General features: G+C 41.4%; 1 protein-coding gene across 29 annotated transcripts in view; it reads left to right on the forward strand.

Moving 5' to 3' along the window:
• The window catches only part of NEB (nebulin), a 219,241-nt gene that overhangs the window by 152,988 nt on the left and 41,443 nt on the right, over nt 1-24,810 (forward strand). For 25 of the 29 annotated variants that reach the window (XM_027560957.1, XM_027560767.1, XM_027560809.1 and 22 more), the window contains 22 exons: nt 1,005-1,112; nt 3,215-3,328; nt 3,641-3,838; nt 4,162-4,266; nt 4,892-4,996; nt 5,930-6,037; nt 7,610-7,717; nt 9,038-9,145; nt 9,694-9,798; nt 9,900-10,004; nt 10,637-10,735; nt 11,062-11,172; nt 14,613-14,717; nt 15,386-15,490; nt 15,747-15,851; nt 17,966-18,070; nt 18,223-18,327; nt 18,953-19,057; nt 20,031-20,135; nt 21,372-21,476; nt 23,591-23,695; nt 24,073-24,180. In XM_027560957.1, the coding sequence (XP_027416758.1) occupies nt 1,005-1,112; nt 3,215-3,328; nt 3,641-3,838; nt 4,162-4,266; nt 4,892-4,996; nt 5,930-6,037; nt 7,610-7,717; nt 9,038-9,145; nt 9,694-9,798; nt 9,900-10,004; nt 10,637-10,735; nt 11,062-11,172; nt 14,613-14,717; nt 15,386-15,490; nt 15,747-15,851; nt 17,966-18,070; nt 18,223-18,327; nt 18,953-19,057; nt 20,031-20,135; nt 21,372-21,476; nt 23,591-23,695; nt 24,073-24,180 (2,427 nt within the window). Of the gene's footprint in view, nt 1-1,004; nt 1,113-3,214; nt 3,329-3,640; nt 3,839-4,161; nt 4,267-4,891; nt 4,997-5,929; nt 6,038-7,609; nt 7,718-9,037; nt 9,146-9,693; nt 9,799-9,899; nt 10,005-10,636; nt 10,736-11,061; nt 11,173-14,612; nt 14,718-15,385; nt 15,491-15,746; nt 15,852-17,965; nt 18,071-18,222; nt 18,328-18,952; nt 19,058-20,030; nt 20,136-21,371; nt 21,477-22,099; nt 22,205-23,590; nt 23,696-24,072; nt 24,181-24,810 lie in introns of all 29 variants that reach the window. The other 4 variants (XM_027560774.1, XM_027560827.1, XM_027560920.1 and 1 more) reach the window with 2 other exon arrangements.

Below are 24,810 nucleotides of genomic sequence, written 5' to 3' on the forward strand. Positions count from 1 at the left end.
CCTTTTTATAACAAAATAAAATTCTAAACCATAGTTTGTTTGTTTTTCCAGTCACAGCTAAAGGCACATCTGAGTTGCATCCAGTTTTTTACAATTATGTAAAGATGCTGTATATATTTGCATATAGATTTTGTGTGTTCACGCCTTCCCTTGTGGCTCAGTTGGTAAAGAATCCGCCTCCAATGCAGGAGACCTGGGTTCAATCCCTGGGTTGGGAAGATCCCCTGGGAGAAAGGAAAGGCTACCCACTCCAGTATTCTGGCCTGGAGAATTCCATGGACTGTATAGTCCATGGGATCCCAAAGAGTGGGACACAACTGAGCGACTTTCACTTTTGCTTTGTGTGTTCATAGCTTTTTATTTCTCCTGAGTAAATAAATACCTAGAAATGGAAACATTTTATCTCCTGCTGCTGCTGCTAAGTCGCTTCAGTCGTGTCCCACTCTGTGCGACCCCATAGACGGCAGCCCACCAGGCTCCCCCGTCCCTGGGATTCTCCAGGGAAGAACACTGGAGCGGGTTGCCATTTCCTTCTCCAACGCATGAAAGTGAAAAGTGAAAGTGAAGTTGCTCAGTCGTGTCCGACTCTTAGCGACCCCATGGACTGCAGCCCACCAGGCTCCTCCATCCATGGGATTTTCCAGGCAAGAGTACTGGAATGGGGTGCCATTGCCTTCTCCATTTTATCTCCTACTATATATCTATTTAATATTAGTGGTTTTCATCCTCTAGGAATCCTAGACCTATGAAGGAATGAATATGTCATCAAAATCTCTGATAACTGTCAAACTGTGATAAGTGCTATGGGAACGGACAAAATAATGGACTCTGAGATTATGAACAAGGCAGTAAAGCAGTTATTTACTTGGGAGCACTTGGCTCCCACAGAGTAAGATTTGGGGTTGTTAGGGAATGTCTGAGAAGGATAGAAACAGGGAAAATTTGCCTCTGGAAGTTATCCAGATTGCATTATTTTGTGTTCACAAGATTTTTAACCCCCACAGAACCTGTACAAGGAGGCCTGGGATAAAGTGAAAGCCACCAGCTACATCCTGCCTCCTAACACCGTGTCCCTGACACATGCCAAGAACCAGAAGTACATGGCCAGCCATGTAAGTCAATTAACCTTCCCACCATTCCTTGCCCTTCCCTGCTCTCCTCTCCCAGAATGCTTCTGGTTGGTTCCTGTGCTGCCCAGAAGGACCCTCGGCACTTTCAAAGGGGCACACCAGCAAAAATTTCCGGGCGCTCAGTCATCACAAAGTCTGCATTTAGTCCCCTTCTCAAGGGCCCTAAAGTGCAGAGACAGTCACACACACATGAAGGACACCAGTGTGACCTTTTAGGCCTCCTGTGTGCAAATGCCATGGGTGGATATGGATATTTTAGCCAGAAATGGAAAAGAGGACGTAATACACCATATAAAATGCACTCTTTTTTTTTAATAGAATTATGTGACCTTTGGTAGAAAAATAAACCAGTGAATGTGATAACCAGTTATTTCATCAGCCCCAAATATATGATTTAAGAATAAATTGTTAACTTTATATCTATGAAATATAAAAACTTAAAAATCTTTTGAAACTGTTTTTTAAAAACAAAACTTTTTGTAGGTATAGACATAATTTTCAAAAAATCCTAAATCACATGAGCTGTTTGAATATAGTATAAGGTCTTAGCACTTTTAACCCTTTATGCCTAATATGTTCTTACGTAAAACCTTTTATTGTAAAACTCCCTATAAATTTTGTTGCAGTTCTAATAAGCCTAGTTTTCTTTCAGAAACTTTGCCTCTATTAGAGACTTTTAGCTCTTAATTTTGAACATTTTATGTAACACTTTAGACCAATATTTCTCAGATCTTTTTTCCCACACTGAGAAATCTATTTTGTACTGCAGATCAGCACATACATACACACCTGAAGTTTTTGAGAGTTCCTTCTGACATAAGTATTTTACAGAAGAGTACTTATTGCTACACTATAGACAGTGCATCCTGATCTTTCAATTCTATTCTCTTAATCTTCATATAAATGCTAGACACCCAGGAAGTTGGTTTCACTACCATCTAATGGGCCTGGAAATGCACAGTTCAGAAAAAGACTTTGTTAGACAACATATGGAATTAATTTTTACCCAGAGGGAAAAATTAAATCTGTATGATTTTTCCCAGAACAACTTAATTTGGAAGATTGCAAACAGACTAGCCCAAAGGATCAAGCTTTTCATTTGAGAATTTTTTGTAGATAGTTTTCAGAAAGCTCAGCAAAGGCTTTTTCCTTTAGTCAGGAAAAAAAACTTACAGATGTTAAGATTCTCCAGGCAAATTGTTCTTGAAATGATATCAAACATAGAGAAATTAATTTTTAAAAGAAGGATTTCAACTTTAGTTTTTATTTTTAAATACCTTTGAATACTATTTTCTTTATAACTGAGGAATAGCTTACGTATAAGGAGCATGTGAACTAATGTTCTGGAAAATTCTGATGGGAAATTTCCTTGATTTCTATCAGTGAAGAGCTTTCCTGAAATTCTACATAAATACTCCCATCTTTCCTTTTTTTGTCTTAATTGAGATGTGGGCCTCTGAGTTGTAAGAGGATTGTTATTTTATCATATGCCAGAAGAGAGGATCCCAGTCTCTGTAAAAGCCTTTCCTCCTAGTTCATAAAATAAAGAAATATTCATTAATAGGCAATATGGCTTAAGAACTAGACATTGGTTTTCCCATAGAATTTAGTTGAACTGTATTTTTGGAAAACCTCATAGAAACTGAAATTCAAGGATTGAGTCTCTTAAGCACCAGACTTGTCAGTTATTAAAAACAAAGAAATTCCTGAGCACATTTTTCATCTTTTACTATGGTTAAGAAAAACAAAGCCAACATCATAAAAGAGATCATTTTTAAATTACATCATCTTTAAAATTAGTTGTAGTAACAGCAGAAATACTTGTATCGGTATGGGAGTTTTTAAAATGATATCTAAAGGATGTTTACACATAGTCTGACCTAATCTTCAGGTAATCCTATGGCAGGTACCATGCTTCCTCTACCTCTGGGCACAGACAGGGAAACAAGCTCAGAAAAGTGCTGACCCCAAGGTGGCCCGTCTTCAGAGTTGGGTTCTTATTAATTAAGTCTCATGTTCTTTTAACAATATAGATCCAGCACTCTTCAAAATTGTTTTACTTCCTTTGTATTTTCTCTCTATAGATCAAATACCGCGAAGAATATGAGAAGTTCAAAGCTCTTTACACTTTACCCAGAAGTGTTGAAGATGATCCGAACACAGCACGGTGCCTCCGAGTTGGCAAGTTTAACATCGACGTAAGTGATCCTAAAGGCTGGTTTCAAAAGCCAAGTAACAGAACCACCAACTATAAGTCAGAACATCATTCTTTTCAGCAATGTGCATGGCACTGACTGTGCACATGTGAAGAAGCTGAGAGCTGTGTCAGCCCATACTGCCTTTCCCCACCCCTATGAATCTGTAGAAAGTGTCAGAAACATCCAGTCCCCATCCTGCCCCCAACCGGTTGCTCTAAGTGATGCCCCTGACCTCTGTGGGGTCTAAGAAAGGCACGTGTTGCCATGACCCTTGCATAGTTCCCTGTTTAACTGGTTACGTTATCTCCACAGCGCCTGTACAGATCTGTTTATGAGAAGAACAAGATGAAAATCCACATAGTGCCTGACATGGTAGAGATGGTTACCGCTAAGGATTCTCAGAAGAAAGTCAGTGAGATCGACTACCGCCTTCACCTCCACGAGTGGATTTGCCACCCCGACTTGCAAGTCAACAGTCACGTCAGGAAGGTCACAGACCAGATCAGTGACGTAAGTCCACTGCTTATGAAGGTCCTCTTCCCCAGCCCCACACACGCCCCACATCCAAGAGAGACTGACTCACTTGGTTCTTCAGCTCCGCCCTCTTCCAGAATCACTTTCCTGTACACCCAGGGGTCTACCGGGAATTTGAGCTGTCCCTAGAAGCAGGGCTCTGCATGCTGAAGTCTGAAGAGCACCCATGGCCTCAGGGCATAGTGTCTTGTTTTCATTCCGCAAAGTCATCCTGGGTCTAGAGTGTGTCTGTGTCTTTCGTGTTAAAGTTACAGTCAAGTTTTCTTGTTCCGACCCCCTCCATCTGTTGCAACCCCCAGATTGTGTACAAGGATGACCTCACCTGGCTGAAAGGCATTGGTTGCTACGTCTGGGACACTCCTGAGATTCTCCACGCCAAGCATGCTTACGATCTACGCAACGATGTGAGTTTACCTTGTTTTTTGGTTTTTGGTTGTTTCAAGTATGCTTCCTTCCCTGTGTGGTCTAGAGGCAAGGGGAGAGGACGTCAAGTACAGACACTGTCACACCCAACTGTGTCTGAAGTGGTGCTGAGGATGGCCGAACTGGAGGAAGATGCTGAAGAGCAGAGCCGCCATTTCTCAGGAGTGCAGACAATGCAGATGAGCTGTCCCATGGTCCCCTGGTGCAGAAGGGACCCCTGGTTCTTCTCGCCACCTTCTGAATGATTTTGGATATATTAATGAGCACACAATTCCTATTATAAAAAACATCTCATTTATTAGGAGTCTGTTATGCTATAGACAGGATCTATTTGTAAGGAGAGGATTTGCTAGGCAAGGTAATACTATAATCAAGATTTTAGTAAGAAAGCTTAAATATTTCTAGGAAGGCAGCTGTCAAGCCTCCTAGAAGACTCTAGATGATCCATGTGACTATAAGCATTGATTATGCTGATTGTTATGAAATTCAGGGCCAATGTATGTGCATGCCATGAGCTAAAAGCAACCAGGCTCTATGTGAAAACCAACAATTTCAAATATAATGAATGGTCTAACACAGGCTTATTTTCCTTCTTCCTTTTGACAGATCAAGTACAAAGCTCACGTGCTGAAAACAAGGAACAATTACAAGCTGGTTACTGACACTCCTGTCTACGTTCAGGCTGTCAAAAGCGGGAAACAACTAAGCGATGTAAGTGCCCACGGAGAAGTTACTTCAGGGAGAGGAGAACAGGGCCACGGCACCAGCGGAAGTGGGGAGAACCAAAGACGGGGCAGGCCAGGCTGTTTCTCAATGGGAGACCGGTGCTGGTGCCTTAGAAAGTACTGAAGATTCTTCTCTGATTTCCTAAAACCTGATGTGTTCTATTCATTTCCTGGGGTGGCGTTGTAAATAATCAAAGTTTATGAAATCCTTGGTGTTTTAGAACAGCTTCCCAGGTTGCTTTTTGTATCCTTGCCTCATGGTCTCAGCTTTCTAATTCATTTAGTGCTCACGGTGGTAAGGGAAGATGCCCTGGAGGCGGGCATGGCAACCCACTCCAGTATTCTTGCCTGGAGAATCCCATAGACAGTCCATAGCATTCAAAGAGTTGGACACGACTTAGCACATGTGCATGCATGATCAGATGGAGAGAAGAGGGTCTCTGCAGTTACTGATGAGGCCTCTAGCACATGTAATCCGATAGACTTGAGAGAGGCACTTAATCCCCTGAGCCTCAGCTTCCTTATGTGGACAGCGGGAAAATGGATGGAAAGCACCTGTGTAGTAGCACAGTGGTACAGAGCAGGCTGCCCCCTTTTTACTAACCCCACAGGTTAATAAGCAAATATTAAATCCCACCAGTGAGTCAGAATGTGAAAACCTTTTGTTGTGGAACTCATGGTGGTAAAACATCCACTCTTCCTCTTCATATGCCTGAGCTGACTCTTCCACTTTCTCAGTGTGGGATCCACACACTGGCCCTATTCCATTGGACAAGGCCCAGTATTCGAGATAGAGTTCTGAGGCAAAGGGAGCAGGCTGCCATCTTTATATTAAGAGACTTGGATTTGCATTTACTTAGTTTCTTTTACCCCTGCGGCCACAGTGCAGTCCACTCACTCTGCTTCTCTCTGCGTCCAGGCTGTCTACCACTATGACTACGTGCACAGCATCAGAGGCAGAGTGGCTCCGACCACAAAAACCGTGGATCTGGATCGGGCCCTTCATGCATACAAGCTCCAGAGTGAGGTGAGCAGTGAGAGCTGGGCAGACTGCCCGGCAGAAACCCGGGATGAGGGCCAGGCCTCTGTAGAAGTGGCCTCCCCTGGGCATCCTCAGCCTGACCTTGTAAATCATAAAGACTGTTCCAGTCACATGAGCTAAACAAAACAAAACAGAAAAACAGTGTATCACCTGTCTGCCCTCTTGGCTGGGAGCAAGCAGTGGGCATTTTTGGAACAGTGCATACATAGAAGAGGATCAATCAACTATCTCTGCTCTCAAAAAGCTTACAGTCCAGGACAAGAGGACAAAGACAAGGCATATAGGCATCAAAGACTGTGTACAATAAGAAATAAAGCTAAAGTTTACTGTTAGGATTCAGAAGAGAAAGAAGCTAGATTCCACTCATCTGGTAGTCAGGAAGATCCCCTGGAGAAGGGAATGGCAACCCACTCCAGTATTCTTGCCTGGAGAATCCCATGAACAGAGGAGCCTGGCGGACTACAGTCCATGGAGTCACAAAAGAGTCGGACGCAGCTTAGCGAATAACACTTTCACTTTCTCAGTGTTACATTGGTCTCAAGGTTAATGCCTCTCTCCTGTATTGAATGTTAAAAGTAATTTGGTTTTTAATATTTTAAGTACTAGTCTTATTTCCTATACCTCCCCTGAGAGAGAGACTATTTCAAATCACAGATAGAAACTCCTTTCCTCCTCGTGCATGGAATATGAGCCTCCCGACCCAACAGCCTAACATCAAGACATTGTGTTTATGGGGCTCTGAGGGCTCCCAAAGATGTGTCTTATAATTACTACTATCTCAGGATTGGTGATGGCTTGAACATCAGCTAACCATAGGGTTAACCACAGAGGTGGCACTGGCTGCCTGTTTACTTTTCCCAAATTATTGCTGGATGCTATTCTGTGAACCAGGCATATGTTTAGAAATAGAGGTATTTTCTTTAAGCCTCTTCACTCATTGCTCTTTAAAAAAATATATATGTTGAGTAATTTAATATGTATGGATATGAGAGTTGGACTATAAAGAAAGCTGAATGCCAAAGAATTGGTGCTTTTGAACTGTGGTGTTGGAGAAGACTCTTGAGAGTTCCTTGGACTGCAAGGAGATCAATAAGTCCATCCTAAAGGAGATCAGTCCTGGGTGTTCATTGGAAGGACTGATGTTGAAGCTGAAACTCCAGTACTTTGGCCACCTGATGCGAAGAGCTGACTCATTGGAAAAGACCCTGATGCTGGGAAAGATTGAGGGCAGGAGGAGAAGGGGATGACAGAGGATGAGATGGTTGGATGGCATCACTGACTCAATGGACATGGGTTTGGGTGGACTCTGGGAGTTGGTGATGGACAGAGAGGCCTGGCATGCTGCAGTTCATGGGCTTGCAAAGAGTCAGACACGACTGAGCAATTGAACTGAATTTAATTCATTGCTTGACTCTTAGAATTTACTTAATTCCTTCTTGAAATCAATTCAGTGAGTGTAAGTAGATTGAAAACCTAACACAAGCTGGAAATGATTTGTTTAACTTAGATCCATCATTTGATAGTTGTCATTTAACTTGCTCTTCTTCATCCTGGCAGAATCTGTACCGAAAAGCTGGCCTGCATGCCCTGCCCACTGGATACAGGCTTCCGGTCGACACCCCTCACTTCAAACACACCAAGGACACCCGATACATGAGCAGCTATGTGAGTGGTCTTCTCCTCGTTGAGATGGGGCTTGAAGTAGGAAGGAGGATACTAATATTTATTAATAGCCTATTTTCATCCCCTTAATCACACCCTGAGGTTTCAGCATGATACAATGATGGGAGCAAATTCCCTGGCGGTTCAATGGTTAGGACTGGTCACTTTCACTGAGAGGGACACGGATTTATTCCCTGGTTGGGAAACTAGGATCTTTCATGTCATGCAGTGAGGCCAAAAAAAGGATGGAATTAAAATAGTTTTTTGAAAAATGATGGTAGCAGGGAAGGGGAGATGTTGTATTTTCCAGGCGTGTTGCTCCTGCAGTTCAGCAGTGCCTGGTTAGCATGATGGGTTAGTAAACAACTTTCATGGGGTTCTATCTGCATGACTCAGTTACCTTGGCTCAGGGATCATGGCTGCCAGAATGCTTCTAATTCTGTTGGCCTTAACACAGAAACATTCTGAACTATCTCAAATCAGCTACTGGAAATGCTCTTTCATATGTGCGCTACTGCTGTGTGGCGATAGTATAGTCTGCTTTCTGCAATATCTTATTACAAAAAAATACCACTTCACCGTGTGTTCCTTTGGAAAGAAAGACTCTCATGGCTGACCTTCTGTGCCCATTTCCTAGAAAGCTCGGAGGGGTACTTAGGTTCTCATTACCTGCAGCTTTCCCAGGCATTAGCTCTAATAGCAAATTTTTCCACTAGTGTCAGGCTGGGATGTAATGAGCAGACCTGGAGAGGCATTGTCTATTCTGGTGACTCTGGCCTTCAGGCCATACCCGCAAACCAGCCATCAGCTCAAAAATGAGATCTTCCTCCCATATTGCCCTCCAGAGCCCTGGAAATTGAACCTACTGACCAGTGAAGTCCCACAGCCAGTGGCCCAGTAATATGGTTTCCAAAGCAAAGTCACAGATTTAATTATCTAACACCATTGTTTTAAACAGTTTATGAAGTTGTTCATCCATCAGTCTTAAAATCAGTCTCTCATTTCTGCTTTGCATATTCTTAATTTCCTAGCCATATTGGGACTAAAAATACAGGTTTTTTGTTGTGTTTTGCCTACCGACTTACAAACAGATTTAATCTAGGCAACCATGAATTGTATTCCTTTCTGGATCTGGCTTTATTAACCAACAAAATAATTTTCAAGACTTAGATTATTAGAGAAGTTTTGTCAATGATTTTTTTCCATACTTAATGCTTAGAGAGTAGTTTTCAAATGAAAGTGACAACCCTCTTCCGTTTGCCAAGTGTGATGCTTACTCTCTGCTCATCCATCAGAGAGCTCATTCTCACTTTGCTTTTGCAGTTTAAGTACAAAGAAGTTTATGAACACATGAAGGCATATGGGTACACACTTGGACCCAATGATGTCCCATTTGTCAACGTCCGGAGGGTCAACAACATTACCAGCGAGGTACTGTGACTATTAATTCTGTGAGGAGTTTCAAGGACCATGGCTTTGTTTGCAATGCATTAAGAATTAGTTGTATTTCAACTACAAACTTTAATTTATCTGCAAGGACTAAGGGGATCCTTTCTGTCATCATTTTGATACTGGTATCCTATGGCAATATTTTTATATATTTAGTAATACCTTTGTTGAGACCCACCCATCCATATATTATGATGTAAATAATTCCTTCCTTTGACATTTGTATTAAAAATCTTTAATAAGATTGCATATTAGTCTGATTCATGAGCCTGAATAGTTTTCTATGTGAACTATTGGTTTGAATATCTAACCCTACTTTCCAGCCATCTGATAGAAAGTGGAAGCCTGTGCTTCACATTTTTCACCCAAGTAAAATAACTATCACTTTCTATGTTTTTCTAATTTCAATCACTTTCTGTACCTTAATCTTGCCTTTCATGGCTGTTTAAATATGTGAAATATTTGATTAATGTACAGATGCTCTCATCATCCTGCACTAAACACCTGGAATGGTTTTCTCCCCAATGCAGAGACTGTATCGACAACTATACCACAAACTGAAAGACAAGATCCACACCACTCCCGACACACCTGAAATCCGCCAAGTCAAGAAGACTCAAGAGGCTGTCAGCGAGGTGGGTATTTTCTTAGGAGAGAGGGGAGGCCATGGAACCCAAGGACGAAGGTCAACCACTGGTCTCTAATTTATGTGTTTATGGGCATTTTCCCCCTGTAGTTGATTTACAAATCAGACTTCTTCAAGATGCAAGGCCACATGATCTCGCTGCCGTACACACCCCAGGTGCTTCACTGCCGCTACGTGGGCGACATCACCAGCGATGTAAGTATCTCATAAGGGTCTTTCTGGGGGACTCTTAATAAGAAGCAGGCTTGCTCTCTCCACATGGAAGCCAACCAGTCGTTGAGCAGCCTTTTGCATTGAGTACTTGTCAACTGAGTATACAACTTGGAGGTAAAATTGTGTGGAAGCAGGACCCCACACTTCTCCAGGTAGTAAGAGGACCACTTGGGAGATACAAGAATCGCTGACCACCGTTCTACATCCAACACCAAATCATTACTAGCACCTCATTCCAAGTGGCCTCCGTCCTAGTCACATTTAGTATCTTTCTCTTGCTTACCACTACTCCCACCCCCTTTCACCACTTCCTGTTGTCATTTTTTTTTTCTCCTTGAATGTTTCCTTCTCATAAAAGACCACTCCATTTAATCTATGGCATTTTTCATCCATATAATAATAAAATAATAGCCATGTCCTCTTTTCAGGTCAGGGTTAACAATTTAAATTTTAAAACCCTGTAATTTACTTGAGTTCAGGCAAACTCAGAGGATGGGGTGGATGTGCTGAACCAAGATGAAGGTCCTTCAGTATAAAAGTATCACTACTCTGTCTTAATTGCTCTTGTTTTGAATTTGCTCACAACCAGCTGTATTTCTATGTTTGTGACACAGATTAAATACAAAGAGGACTTGCAGGTCCTGAGGGGGATGGGCTGCTTCCTGTACGACACTCCAGACATGGTCCGCTCCCGGCACCTGCGGAAGCTCTGGGTGAGTGCCCCCCACCCCGCCCCAGCCCACAGCGCTGCCCGCACAGCTTCACAGGCTGGGCAGCAAGAATCTTTGTCTATAGCTTCTGTTAAGGGGAAATTTGCCCTCAACCCACTGAGCAAGTCATGACTCACTTAAGATGATGTATGCCTCTGTAAAAGGTAGTGAACTTAGTAAAATGATGAATTGTTCTTGGTCCTGCCTGGGAAGACACCCAGGATAGAGAGGGTCAGCACGGCTTGCACGTGCCCACCATTTGAAAGATGATGCGTGACCACGACATGCAATCCTCAAGTGATTAATCGACTCGCATTCCCCTTCTTAAGTCTCACTACCTGTACACCGATAAGGCAAGGAAGATGCGAGACAAGTACAAGGTGGTGCTCGACACTCCGGAATACAGGAAAGTGCAGGAGCTGAAGACACATCTGAGCGAGGTAAGTACATCTGTCACCATACGGGCCTCATTCCTCTAGCAATCTTTTTTCAGGTAATTGTACTAGGCCCAAATCTCCTTCTGCCTTTAATTACAGAGTGTAGTCACCCTGTGTAAACAAGTTGGTTGACCTCACTTTGCCTCAGTTTACTTATTTTGTCCCTTTTTAATAAGATGAGGCTATTGATACTTGCCCTACCTATAGCTGAACATTTGTATGAATTTGTAGATTAGAGAGTCCTGTCTTACACCATTGTTGTAATCTCCAAACTGAATTTATTTCTAAACTTTCTCTGTCATTAATCCCTGCTGTCAGGACTCTAATCATAGCAGTGCTATCAATGGCTCTCTGCTCCGCTGCCCTCTCAAGTTCCAAAAGACTCCGTTTCATTTTCATCTGCCCCGCCTTGCACTAAGGCTCCTGATTGATTGCAGTTAGCTGTGCCCAGATGTGACCCTTTCACCTATGTTGATCCGTTGAAGATTGCCCCCCCACATCTTATTTCCATGTGTATCCTATAATGCTTTGGTCATAACAGATGTCCATGTTTGCCAGGGAATAAAAGGTGCTCCCTAGAGGTAAGGACATCCCACAAACGTTTCCATCAGTGGTCAGTGGGCCGTTCTCATTCAGCCCAGTTTGTCTTGCGGCCTTATTCATCAGACTCCATCCAGGTGTCAGGTCACTTCATTAGCTCTCCTTTCTCAGTAACTCTGATGTGTGCTGATTAGGAATGACTGATGTTCTTAGACTTAGAGGAGCCCTGGAAAACCACGCATTGTCTTTGGGGGAGAGGAGTTGCAGCCTCCTACACGTGGAGTGAGCCAGGGCGGAGGACGAGTCATCCTTCAGCTGTCACAAACGCTGCCCTGGGCACGTTTGCTTTCCTGAGTGCTTCCCTCTGTTGTTTCAACCACTGCAGCCCTCGGATAGGAATGCAGGTGGGGTTTCCCCCCTCTGTAAAGGGACCTCTCCACTCTGGCTAAGTATCAGAATCATCTCTGAAATGTTTTAAAACTGCCCTTGAGTGCACTCCAATCCCAAGCCCCACGCTAGACTCTGATTCTCAGTCTGGATATCTGTGTGCTTTTAGCTGCTCCATAGATGGTTCTAATATTCAGCCAGCACTGGAAACCACTGCTTTAAAGTATTACATCTCTCCTCCAGCCACCAAATAATTAAGTTGTTTGGGAACTTAAAGTGCTTATTGGTATCTTTGAAATACCTTTACTTCTCTTAGCTGTCTGGGTTCAGAATTATCTAAAACTTTAATTTCTCTTCTTCCCAATTCCTAGTGTGATTTTGTGCATATTATGCAACAACACTGAGGAAGAAAAATAGGCATTTTTTTAGTAGTGCAATTTCTCTCACACTTGTCTCACTGTAGAATGACCTGGCTTGAAAAAATACCAATTCGAGCTACTTCCTTGGATTCAGGTCTGGGGTAGAGCCTGCAAATTGTGCTTAATAAGGGCTTTGGGGGTTCTTTTTTAATTGAAGGATATGGCTTTACAATATTGGTTTTGTTTCTGCCATACATCAACATGAATTAGCCACAGGTGTACATACGTCCCCTCCCTCTTGAACCTCCCTCCCAACTCCCACCCCATCCCACCCCTCTAGGTTGTTACAGAGCCCTGGTTTGAGTTCCCTGTGTCATACAGCAAATTTCCATTGGCTATCTGTTTTACAGATGGGAGGAGGGTTCAGGATGGGGAGCATGTGTATATCTGAAATTAAAAAAAAAGAAAAAAAAAAAAAACCTACCAGAATGATGTTGTTCAGTAAGCAACTGATTGAGTGCTACTTGTAATTAGTTCATAGCTGCTTTGAGTAAGTTTTGACTGACCATCATTGAAATATAATTAGTGATACTAAAAATAAATAAATAAATAAATAAAATCTGGTTCCAGAAAAAGGCTAAATAAATAAATAAATAAAAGGTGATACAAGAATAATAAACTGAGCTTCTGCATTCCATGGGCTCATCTCTGAGAAGAAACAGACATCAATAGGATAAGTCGTATCCTACAGGAATGATCAAGACAGAATGGACTCTACGAGTTCTTCAGGCAGATAAAACAGGGAAGAAAATTCTAGGTAGAAAGTATGTGAAATGGACCATAATGAGTTCTAGAAACTGGGACTTGTTTCAGATAGCACATGGGGAGTATGGAAGACTTGGGAAATGAGAGTGGAGACCTAGGATAGACAGGCCAGGTTATGAAGACTTGTGGTTGGTATATTAATGATCTTGGACTTGATGAGAAGTCACTGAAGAATTACTTCTGAGCAGGATAGTCTGAACATTAAGACCTAATTAGTTCTGAACTTTAAGAAAATCTTTTTCTCAGGCTTGTTAAAGATGGGTAAGCCCTGTGAAGTGTCCAGTAGAGGATTTGGGAAAGAGGTTTAGAGGCTCTTAAGGATGTATAGTAACAAGTGGTATAGGAGGCTGAACTAGGGCATTGGCAGTGAGAAAGGAGAAGAAGGTCATATTTAAGAACTGTCACAAAGTTAGGAGTCCAGGATTCATGACTGTTTTGATGTGCAGATGAGGGGAAAAGGGTCTAGAATGACTCCCCAAGTTTCTGGCCTGTGTGGCTGGGATATCAAGGAGCTATTTAACAAAATTTGGAAGCCATCAATCTCAGACTGATGGTTGAGGTCCTGGGTACAGATGAGGTTATCCAAGCAGAATGTATAGGGTAAAAGGGGCCAAGCCAACACTAACTCCAGCTACTAGCCGACTTTGGGGGAGTGCAGAACAATAAAAGGAAGCTGAGGAGTGCCTAGAAAGATGGGAGGCCACCTAGGGGAGAATAGGGGAATGGAAGGCAGAGAACAGGGTTCAGGAGTGAAATTGCTGAGCAGTTACAGTTGCTGCAGAGAAACATTCTAGGATTTGGCAATTGTAATGTTTGCGGTAGTCTTAATGAAATTCACTTCCTTGGAGTGGTTGGGTGGTAGCTAAACTATTCCCTTGAGAAGTTAATCAAAAGAGAAATGAAAAACACGTAGTCTGCTTGGTTGTGAAAGAAAGAAATAAGGCCTTTGGCAGAAGTTGGAAAAGACTTGATGAAAAGAGGAACTTGGGTCTGTTCGTAGAAGAAGGGAGTGGGCTAGAAAACCAGAAGGGCTGAAGGTTTAGAGAGGCAGGGGGTAACTGCTGGAACAGGGTCCTAGAAGGCATGGGTGAGAAGGGACCAAGAACACAGTGGGGGGCTGGACACTTGAACAGGCTGCAGAATGTCTCTAATTTTGATACAGGGGAAAAAGAAAAGGAGGGGGTAAATAAAGTATTGGTTTATTGGACAGAAATTGAGGTTGTCACAGTGGGAGAGCCCCTGCTTTGTCTCTGAAGTCAGCAATAAAGGCATCTGCAGGGCACAGGACGTGTCAATGAAACAGAATGATGGTTATCACTATTTTATGTCCAGCTGGTGTACAGAGCAGCAGGAAGGAAGCAGAAGTCAATCTTTACTTCAGTTCCTGATACACCTGATCTCACAAGAGCCAAGAGAGGGCAGAAGCTTCAGAGTCAGGTAACATTCATACATGAAGATTCAGAAACCTCCCGGGCTGGCACCGCGGGGAGTGTGTGTTTGTGTGTAGAGGGGTGGTTCTGTGTTCCTGACCACTCCTGTCAGTAGCAGACCCTCATACTTGGTGGTCCTGATGAAGCCTCATGCCCTTTAACTTCAAGAAGCTGTTTTCTCTGGGGGCAGTTGTCACTATGGTTAGGTTTCACATGAGCAGGTAATGCCATGCCATCTTTTCTAAGTTCTATACAATTTTAATTATTGGATGAGTGGTCCGTGGACTCCAGGTGCTGAAAATAAAATTTAAAAATTCGTTCCATAGAACCTATCTTTTGTCCAGAGACAAATGAGACCACATTTCATGCATTCAGGCAAAAAAGGGGGAAAATACGTTGAGGAATCTATCAGGATCTTCTCATTCTTCTGTTGGCATTTTATCACACGTGTTTAAACTGTACTCAGCAATAAGAATATTAGATACTAGAGTGTGTACCTGTGTTTCTTAACATGAGACAGAGAAAGAAATAAACAGAAACATATGTAACAAACAAAAGGGCAAAAACAGGTAGATACTGCCCTTCCATTTTAGGGTTAGAAATGAGTAAAGAGGACTGAATACTAAATATGGTGTTTTATCTCTATAACATCTGATCCCTATTCTTATAATTTAGTATCTGTATGTTGAACTCGCCACCAAAGAAAGACCCCATCATCACGCTGGAAACCAGACCACAGCCCTGAAGCACGCCAGACACGTGAAGGACATGGTCAGCGAGGTAAGTTGGGAATTCAGCACTGAGGCACCGGGCAAAGAAAACAAATCCTTCATTCAAACCTCTACCTGCTGCCTCTGATCAGAGAGCTCCTTTCTAGAAGTTGCACTCAACAGTATCAAGACACAGAAGGCAGAGCTTTTCTCTTAACGAGCATTATCCATTGTGTCCCTAGGATGGATCTGTGACATGGTTGTGAATTGGGAAGGATGAACACTCCTGAGCTTAAGTTTCTATCTCTTCCATCTTCATTTCTTAGAACAAGTACAAGATTCAGTATGAAAAGATGAAGGACAAGTACACTCCGGTTCCAGACACGCCAATCCTCATCAGAGCCAAGAGGGCTTACTGGAACGCCAGTGATGTATGCATCTCTCCCTTCTTCCTTCTGCTGTGAGGGGGCAGCCGAGGTGGTGGTACCTAAGAAGCATGAGATCAGGAAAAAAATGAAAACACAAAAGCCAAATGGGCACAAACAATACCCATTTGGCAAAGTCGCTGAGAATAATGCTGGGAGATCCTGAGAACCTACGGCTTTTCTCGTTACTCTTCTGAGCAAAAATATGACCCTTCTGATTCTTTGGTAGCATTTCCTAGGGATACTTAATGACTAGTTGTTACTTATCCATAAAATGCTGCCCTGGGAGCCAGCCAAACACAGTTTAAAATCCAGATGCTGTGTTTGCCTGGTGTACGACTCTATATAATTTACCTATTTTTTCTGAGACTCTTTTCTTGTATTTGGAATAAGGATAAGAATTGTGATAATTAAATTAGACTAAATTTCAGGATAATGGTACACATTTTTAAAACAGTACTAGTCTCTTAGTTGACATTCAGAAAATATTTGTTCCTCTCTTGATTGCTAACTCATGTGAATGATACATTTGTTAGAATTAGGAGGGACAGATTTTAATCTCCCATGCCATATGATCAAGGATAAGAGTGCCTTTCAATGGTAATGAGATTTTCTGTTAATGAAGATATGAAATAAATCAACCCCGGGTAGATGGCTGGTCCTTACCAGTTTTGTGTCCCAGAATCCAACTGTGAATTCATTGCACCTGTTCAGGTAACAGGTAACAACCCCATCACCCTCAACTTAGCAACATAACTCTAGGATTTCAAGGCATCTTAGCTAGTTACAGTGATCCCTAAACTGAAATGTGAAAAGGTACAGCGAATTGGAACAATATCTCAGTTCTATAATTTTGTCATAAATTTTCGTTTGCAGCTAAAAGGAGTCTGCTAGTTGGAAAAAGGCCACGTCAGTTTGTTTAATATATAAGCTGAGAAAATTATAAAGTGTGAAAGTGTTGGTCACTCAGTTGTGTCCAACTCTTTGTGACACCATGGACTGCAGCCTGCCAGTCTTCTCTGTCCAGGGAATTCTCCAGGCAAGAATACTGGAGTGGGTAGCCTTTCCCTTCTCCAAGGGATCTTCCTGACCCAGGGATCCAACCCTAGATCTCCCTCATTGTGGGCAGATTTTCACTGTCTGAGCCACCAAAGAAAATCATATGCTAACATCAAAATCAATTTGCTTGGATATTTTTTGTCTCCTTGTGACATCCCCATCTTTATCACTTCAAGGTTACTGTTGAATATTAATTTGAACCAAACTTACTCTGCATCACCACTTCTCAGAGATGTCCACACAGTGAAATTGGCCCCTGGAGCTCATTTTACACCAGTGTAACAAGGGTGGTATCTCACATTAAGTTCAGCCTATCTACCATGGCTATCCCCACAAGTAGAGCAAAATGATCTTAAGAGATTACCCATCTGAAAAACAAAGGAATCCTTCAATATGTGTTTGCTCAGTACCCAGAAAGGATTTGTTTGAGGTTGTGCTGAGAGAAGTATTCATTTAGTGCAAATGAGATGACTCTTCTGTGATATTCCTAGGCTAAAGTCAGAGCTATATCTTTTGAAATATCACAAAGATAGAGATTATTATGAAATCAAGTTTCAGGATTGCTCCATGGAGAAGACATTTTAATACAGGAGTTAAAACTAAATCTTTCTTCTTTTTCCATGTACATTAGTAGGTCTTGGGCTCAACAAAGTTATGCTTTTTTTTCCCTTCTCCTCCCAAATGAGCTTTTGGTTTGCTCATTTTACATTTAAATAAACTTTTAAAGGACTTGTAGATTTATAGAAAAGCTATAGCAATAGTATAGTACAGAGTTCTCACATAGCCTACACCCAGAGCCCTATTGTTAACAGCCTACATTACCATGGGACATATGTCACAAGCCAATATTGATACACTATTTTTAAGTAAACTCCATACTTTATGCAAGTTTCATTAGTTTTCTCCTAAAGTCCTTTTCCAGGATGTGAGAGAGCTTTTTGATCTCTCCCAAATTTATTCAAGAGAAAAATAAGAAATAAGACAAGAGAATTCAAGGTTAAAAGAGCTAAATTATATAATGTGGTCGTTTTTCACAATCCATGTGCTTTTTCTCATTCCAGCTACGCTATAAAGAAACATTTCAAAAGACCAAAGGGAAATACCACACTGTGAAGGATGCTCTCGACATCGTTTACCATCGCACAGTCACAGACCACATCAGCAAAGTACGTCCCTACTTATTTCTGCTTGTGTTGGACTCAGTAACCCACCAGCGTTTTTTAAAGTATCCTCCCTTTCCTAAAGCTCTCTGAAAACAAGTAGATTTGTTTACGTTAACTTTGGATAAGACGTTAAAACTGTCTTTGTGGTTTTATAGATAAAATACAAGGAGAACTACATGAGCCAGCTGGGAATCTGGAGGTCCATTCCTGATCGCCCTGAGCATTTCCACCATCGGGCAGTCACTGATGCAGTTAGTGATGTGAGTTGTGAAATCTATTTTTACACATAAATTCATATGCCCACATGACTTATGAAATCAAAAACTGTATAACAACTGATTTAAACTTGACTAACTTTTAGCTCCTGTGTATGGATGTTTAAGTCCTAACACTCATTGCTGAATAAGTGAGCTTCAACTTGAGAGACAGAAAAATGTATTCAAATGTGTCAGCCTAATTTTTCTTCTAAATGTGTTACATCATATTACATGTCTGGAAGTGATATATTTCATCTAAACAATAACCTGTTTTTGATCTACTACTTCATGAAGCAATTAAGACACATAACAATGCTCATTTAGGAAGAAGTTTTAGTTCTTTATATGAAAATACAGCTGCCAGCTTAATGATATACTCTCTAGGAAAGTATGCCTGTTACATTTGAATTGCTTTAATTGGTATTAAAATGAAAATTCCCAAATGCAGTACAATATACCATAAAGTGGGCAAAAATCAGTATTAATGGAAACGCCTCTTAAATAATTATTTCAGTACTTTATCATTCCATATACCTCACAGTCAGAGCTTCTATTTGTTCTACTTTCGTTGATCCTAACCTGCTATTTGGAGGTAGGTTCTTAAAACTCTTTGATGTTCTTCTCCCAGGTGAAATATAAACAAGATTTGACCTGGCTTAAAGGCATTGGTTGCTATGCCTATGATACTCCCGACTTTACTCTGGCTGAAAAGAACAAGACTCTCTACAGCAAGGTATGTATTTACTCAGGGATAATGGCCACATCCATGCAGTGTACTCCACTGCCCCCAGAGAGCACTAGAACTGAGGAAACAGCTTCTCGTATTTCCATCTCTGTCCTTGCTTCTACACCCTAAAGTAGGAACATACTGCATTATTCACTCTACTCAGGAATATTTTAGTACTGACCTCACTGACAACAGTAATCATTTATTTGTATCATTCCTTGGAATTTGATAAAAGGCCATCTCAGTACAACTCCTTCCTCATGGCTTTTCCAGAATTTCCTTCCTAGTAATATGTCTCTGGATGATTTGATACGGCAGCAGATATAAAGTGAGATTATTTTAATTCACAAACATGTGACTTGAAGCAAATAACTTTTTTATGGCCTCATTTTCCTACTTACAAAATAAAGCAGTCAGATTGGTTTCCTTTGAGTTCTAAAATAGAAGTCAGCAAATTTCTCTGAAAGGTGCCAGAGAGTAAATAGTTTAGATTTTGTGGACCATGTTCATTCTGTCACATATTCTTTGTTACAATCCCTAAAGATTATTAAAAAAAATTGTCTAGTTCATGGGCTATTTAAAAACAGGTAGTGGTCTAGATGCTAGCATATTCTTACTCTAAAATATTATAATTATCTGATTAATTCCTGGAAAACTAATTAAAGGGTTAAAAACTGCCTTCACGTACACATGGAAATACCTTCAAAGTAAAATAATTATCACTATAAGTATTGAAACGAAGAAACTGATTTGAATTTTTACCCAATATGGGAATAGATCCATTTGACATCTATTCAATGAAAGTATGTATTTGGGGGCCAGTTTTCAAGGCATTGGGGTGGTATGCCCTTCATTGCTTTGGGAAATAGAGTACATTCAATAATTACTTGTTAACTCTATGAATGAATTAATCACACATGTCTCACTCTTAAGATAATCACAACCTGCTATCAAGTAACCATGTTTCTGTTTTATCTAGTATAAGTATAAAGAGGTATTTGAAAGGACAAAGTCAAATTTCAAGTATGTTGCTGATTGTCCAATCAATAGGCATTTCAAGTTTGCAACTCAACTGATGAATGAGGTACGTATGACCTGATCCAGTTTAACCTATTAACTTACCTTAGTACTCTATAAGTGACATTCGATTAAAACTCAACACATAAAATGACAGGAAAGCCTTTGAGTCTTTGGGAAGACACTTATGATATCCCTGTTTTATGGGCTCTGCCAAAAGCAGGAATAAGAACAAATGAAGGGCCTGTGCAGAGTGGAGTGAGGGCCCACAGCCAGCGTGGCCTCTGCCGACACTGGCATGGGGCAGCACAGCCCTTTGGGTGCTTCTCAGCTGAACTCCCTTCAGCAGGATTCTGTATAGAGTTGGGAGACCCATAAGTTCAAAGTTAATTTAGTATCCCTTACCAAGGCCCAGAAATGGCAGCCGTAATCGTGTAGTTGTGATTCACACATTCAAATATATTGCCATAGTTACTCACACATTGCACAGAAGTGTCCATTTGCATTCAAGATATTCCTCTGTCTTCTACCCAGTTTTTTGTGGAACTGGCTTTGCAATAGTTTAAGTTAAATTTAGCTTAAAATGATGAAATAAGCAAGCTATGAATTAACATGTTTGGATGGTTTTACATTTAATTTCCTGTCTTTGTATTTTCTACAGATTTACATAAATTCAAAAACATTAGAAAATTAGTAAAATGAATCTAAAAAATGAAAATATAGCCAATGGTATATTTATTTCAATGTGTTTCATTTTTTGTTTTTTAAATTTGCTTTATTTGCAGTAGATTTCCAGGTGGGATGACTCTGAAGAATTACTGTCAGTAACTTCTTAGGAAGACAGTCTTGATATATTTTGTTTCTATTTTTCTAACTCATGAAGTATTTCCAGGTCTCTTTTATAATAAGATAAATTAACTAGCATTAGAATGTGTCCATGAATATGCTTTTGGTTTTACCAGCATTTAGTAGTAAGCCTATAGCTTGTCAGTGCCTTATAAATACAATATAGGATGTCATAAAACCAACATTGCTAATGACATCATATATAAAGATGGGACATTTTAGGCACGAGGTGCTTCCACTTGGGTATCATAATTGATCTAGCCCAAGCCCCAGCCTTCTCCAGGTGATCTTCCTTTGTTTAACTCTCTCTGCCTTCCTGTTTTCATTACCCTGGATGCTTTGGGAGCCTACCTCTAGAAAGGACATGTTTCTGGCTCTCTGAAGTGTTTATCTTGGGACATTTCTATACAGCCTTGAAATTGTACTCTTGCTATAATTTGATATGATGTTTGAGCAGAAAAAATACAGAGCTGATTATGAGCAGCGGAAAGATAAATACCACCTGGTAGTCGATGAGCCTAGACATCTGCTGGCTAAGATCGCAGGCGACCAGATCAGTCAGGTACTGTGATGGGGCCGCCCGGATGGCCAAGCAGGACTGCGCTCCAGTTTCTCATGAGATGTCGTCCCGTCTGCTGCAAGGATGTCATAGGTTCTGCCTATGATATTGGGATGTTCTGTTCCAGAGTATCTGTCTAGCCACCCAAAGAGCCCACGAGCTCTTTGAGTGTGCCAGTCTATGCTCTGTGTCCTCACGTGTGCTGTGGTGAAGAGGCGATGCACAGCTGGGTCCTTCCACCCTTCATCCTTCTGGAGGGCCTGTGTGTCAACTGCAGGTCCAAAGTGCAAATTAAGGTGCAAATGCAGAAACAAACAAATTAATGGCAAGAGGACAGAAGCCCTTACTGTATTTTTCTACTCCAATGATATCATCTTTTCTGAGGCAATTTTGGTGGGTCTAGCTCTGTTATTGCCCATTCACAAAGGCTATGGTGGCCAGCTGCAAATTCACAGTCAGCCTGCTTGGCATTATAATGCATTTGGTGTCTTCACCCACACATACACGTGAGAACACAAAGTGTGTATGCCTACATCTCTTCACTCAGAGGTGATCGGGATATAGAGCTGTCTTCTTTTCTGTCTTCATAAGTCTCTTTTGTGCTTCACTGCTTTTTGCATGAACAGAGAAAATATAAATCTAGTGCCAAGATGCTTCTGAAACAAGGATGCAATGAAATCCTGCGTCCAGATATGTTGACTGCCCTCTACAACACATACATGTGGAGCCAGGTAATGTCTGATGAGATGAGAAGAAGAGACTGAGAAGCCTTGGGGGCATTCATCTCTAAGGTTTCCCTGGTTCCCTGCCCCTGCCCCTGCCCAAGCTGGTTTCACACGACAAAGCTGCATAAACGTTCACTCCCTGCCAATTACCTCTGGGTGTGGCTGAGTGCCGTGCCGCAGCGGCCGGCCAGCATCTCTGCGTCTTCCGACACCTTTGGAACTCCTAGTAAGACAGGCTTTTTCAAACTGCCAAAGTTTTCCAAATTGGTATGACGTTAGTTTGTTTTTCCCTGTTTGCCCCAAAGAAATAGATTTATTAGAGATAAGGATCTTAGTTAAATTTGACAGTATTTAAAAGGTCTGAATATGTAAAATTTTCATCCAGTGTGTACATTGCTCTCTGATGACTACTCTGTACCATTTTGGAGAGATGAGGATGATGGTGCAGCTCTTTGAATATTGGACATATTCATAGCCCTTCTTGTGTTGCTGTATTCGTTAGGTTATTTCAGCACATCTGTCCTCACGCACATATGTTAACAATACTACTGATCACCTTGCCTTCCTACAAGGTCATCTGAAGCACACTCCACCACATTTCCATCATATGTTGAAAGGTAAATTTGAAGTTGCAAAAAACAGTGGTCATTGCCTAACTACCAGATACAATGTTAATAAAATGCCATTGTTTCCACACCCCAAAAAAGTTTTTAATCAATCTTTTGTATTAGCAACTTGTTTTATCACTTTAGTATGACATCAGACCCACACATGAAATGAGGATGCCTTCCTACGGACATACTATTGGCCTGAACTTTTCTCTTCATCTTGATATGATCATCGGATAGTTGTGCATGGAATTTTGCTACGTTCTTTGTGTCTGCTTGAAACTGCTTATGTGCATGAAAAAAAAAATCATGACTTGAAAGTTTCAAAAGTGAATGTCTTTTAAAATAATTGCTTTGAACTGTTTGTATTCATTTTTTTCATGTTACATCTTTGATATGAAAATATAGCTTAAGAAAATACATATTTCATGCAGCTTACTGTGAGTGAATCATTACTTGTCAGAGTCCAGAGAGTATGGGTCTAGGCCTGGCTCTGAGATTTCACTCTACACATGCCCTTAGCTTATATTCTTAACCTCTCTGGGGCTCAGTTTCCACATGGATAAAATATCTGGAAACTATCATTTTATTCTTATTGTTATTTTCTCACTCTATTACCCAATTGCTATCAAAAAGATTTAATATGAAAGCATGGCATCATTCCCCATATCTATGGCTTATATAATAATCCTGTTGTTTTCCATGGGACTGTCTCAAAAGGAAAGCTAGAGTCCCTGAAGGCCCTCTCCTACTTCAAGTTAACTTGTTCTTCTCTACAATTTAGATCAAGTACAGAAAGAATTATGAAGAAACAAAGGACAAGTTTACCTCAATCGTGGATACTCCAGAACACCTACGTACTACAAAAGTCAACAAACAAATCAGTGATGTAAGTACAGGGAGCTCTGAGTGGTTTCTTGACCTTGGGGGTATTTGCAAATGTGGAAGGGCATTTTAGATGGTTATCTGTTTGGAAGATTCTACTGCCATTTAGTGGGAGGGAGGTAGGGACACTGAATGTCCTACTCTGCTCAGGACTCTTCTTTTAGAGTAAAGAATCATCCCAGCCAAATTAGCAGACACCACATTGTAGAGGCACGGGAGCGTTTGCAGAAAGCATGAAAACCTGATGAGTTTATGGGACTCTCTCTCCTTTGTATATACTCAATGACAATAGCAACCATGTTCCCTTTATATTTTTACATATATTCCAAGATAAATTGAGATGCATAAAGTTGGCTCTTTCTGCCTTGACATCTCTTTCAGATACTGTATAAGTTGGAATACAACAAAGCGAAACCCAGAGGCTACACCACAATTCACGACACGCCCATGTTGCTGCATGTCCGGAAGGTCAAAGATGAAGTCAGTGATGTAAGTACTGGGGTGGCTTTGCAGCCCCTCTCACCTTGGCCTCTTTCTAGTGTGATTTAACAAACCCAGGACCAATTATCTATACCTGTGTAACAATCAATCTAAATTGTAGCAGTTTGAGACAGCAGTCATCCTTTTTGGCTCAGCATTCTGTGAGCAGACTGGGCATAGCTGAGTCAATGCTCTATTACGTGTGCTAGCAGACAGCTGCAGCCCAGGAGAGCTGCAACAACCACGAATTGTTTGCTCCCAGCGCTGGCGCCTGATCACGGCTTGGCTGGGCACTCAGCTACTCAGGGCACTCAGGTACAGACAGGAACCTCTATACGTGGCCTTTGTGGTTTGGTTGTCTCACAGCGTGGTGGACGTGTCCTAAGAGGCTGGGGTAGAAGACCCAGACCCATTAAGGGCTACTTCTAGAACTGACACAGAGTCACTGTTGCATTATGTTGCTGGGCACAGTATGCACACCTAGATTCAAGGGGTGAAGAGACATAGGCCTCCTCTGGGTGAACAAATGGGAAGGTCACATTGCAGAAAAGCATGTAGCGGAGGAGGATATTGTTGAGACCATTTGAAAAATGCAGTGGGCCATAAACTCTATTAATAAATCCTCTATAAGCTTCATCT

The sequence above is a fragment of the Bos indicus x Bos taurus genome, chromosome 2 (assembly GCF_003369695.1).
Source record: "Bos indicus x Bos taurus breed Angus x Brahman F1 hybrid chromosome 2, Bos_hybrid_MaternalHap_v2.0, whole genome shotgun sequence".
In the NCBI taxonomy this organism is placed as follows: domain Eukaryota; kingdom Metazoa; phylum Chordata; class Mammalia; order Artiodactyla; family Bovidae; genus Bos; species Bos indicus x Bos taurus.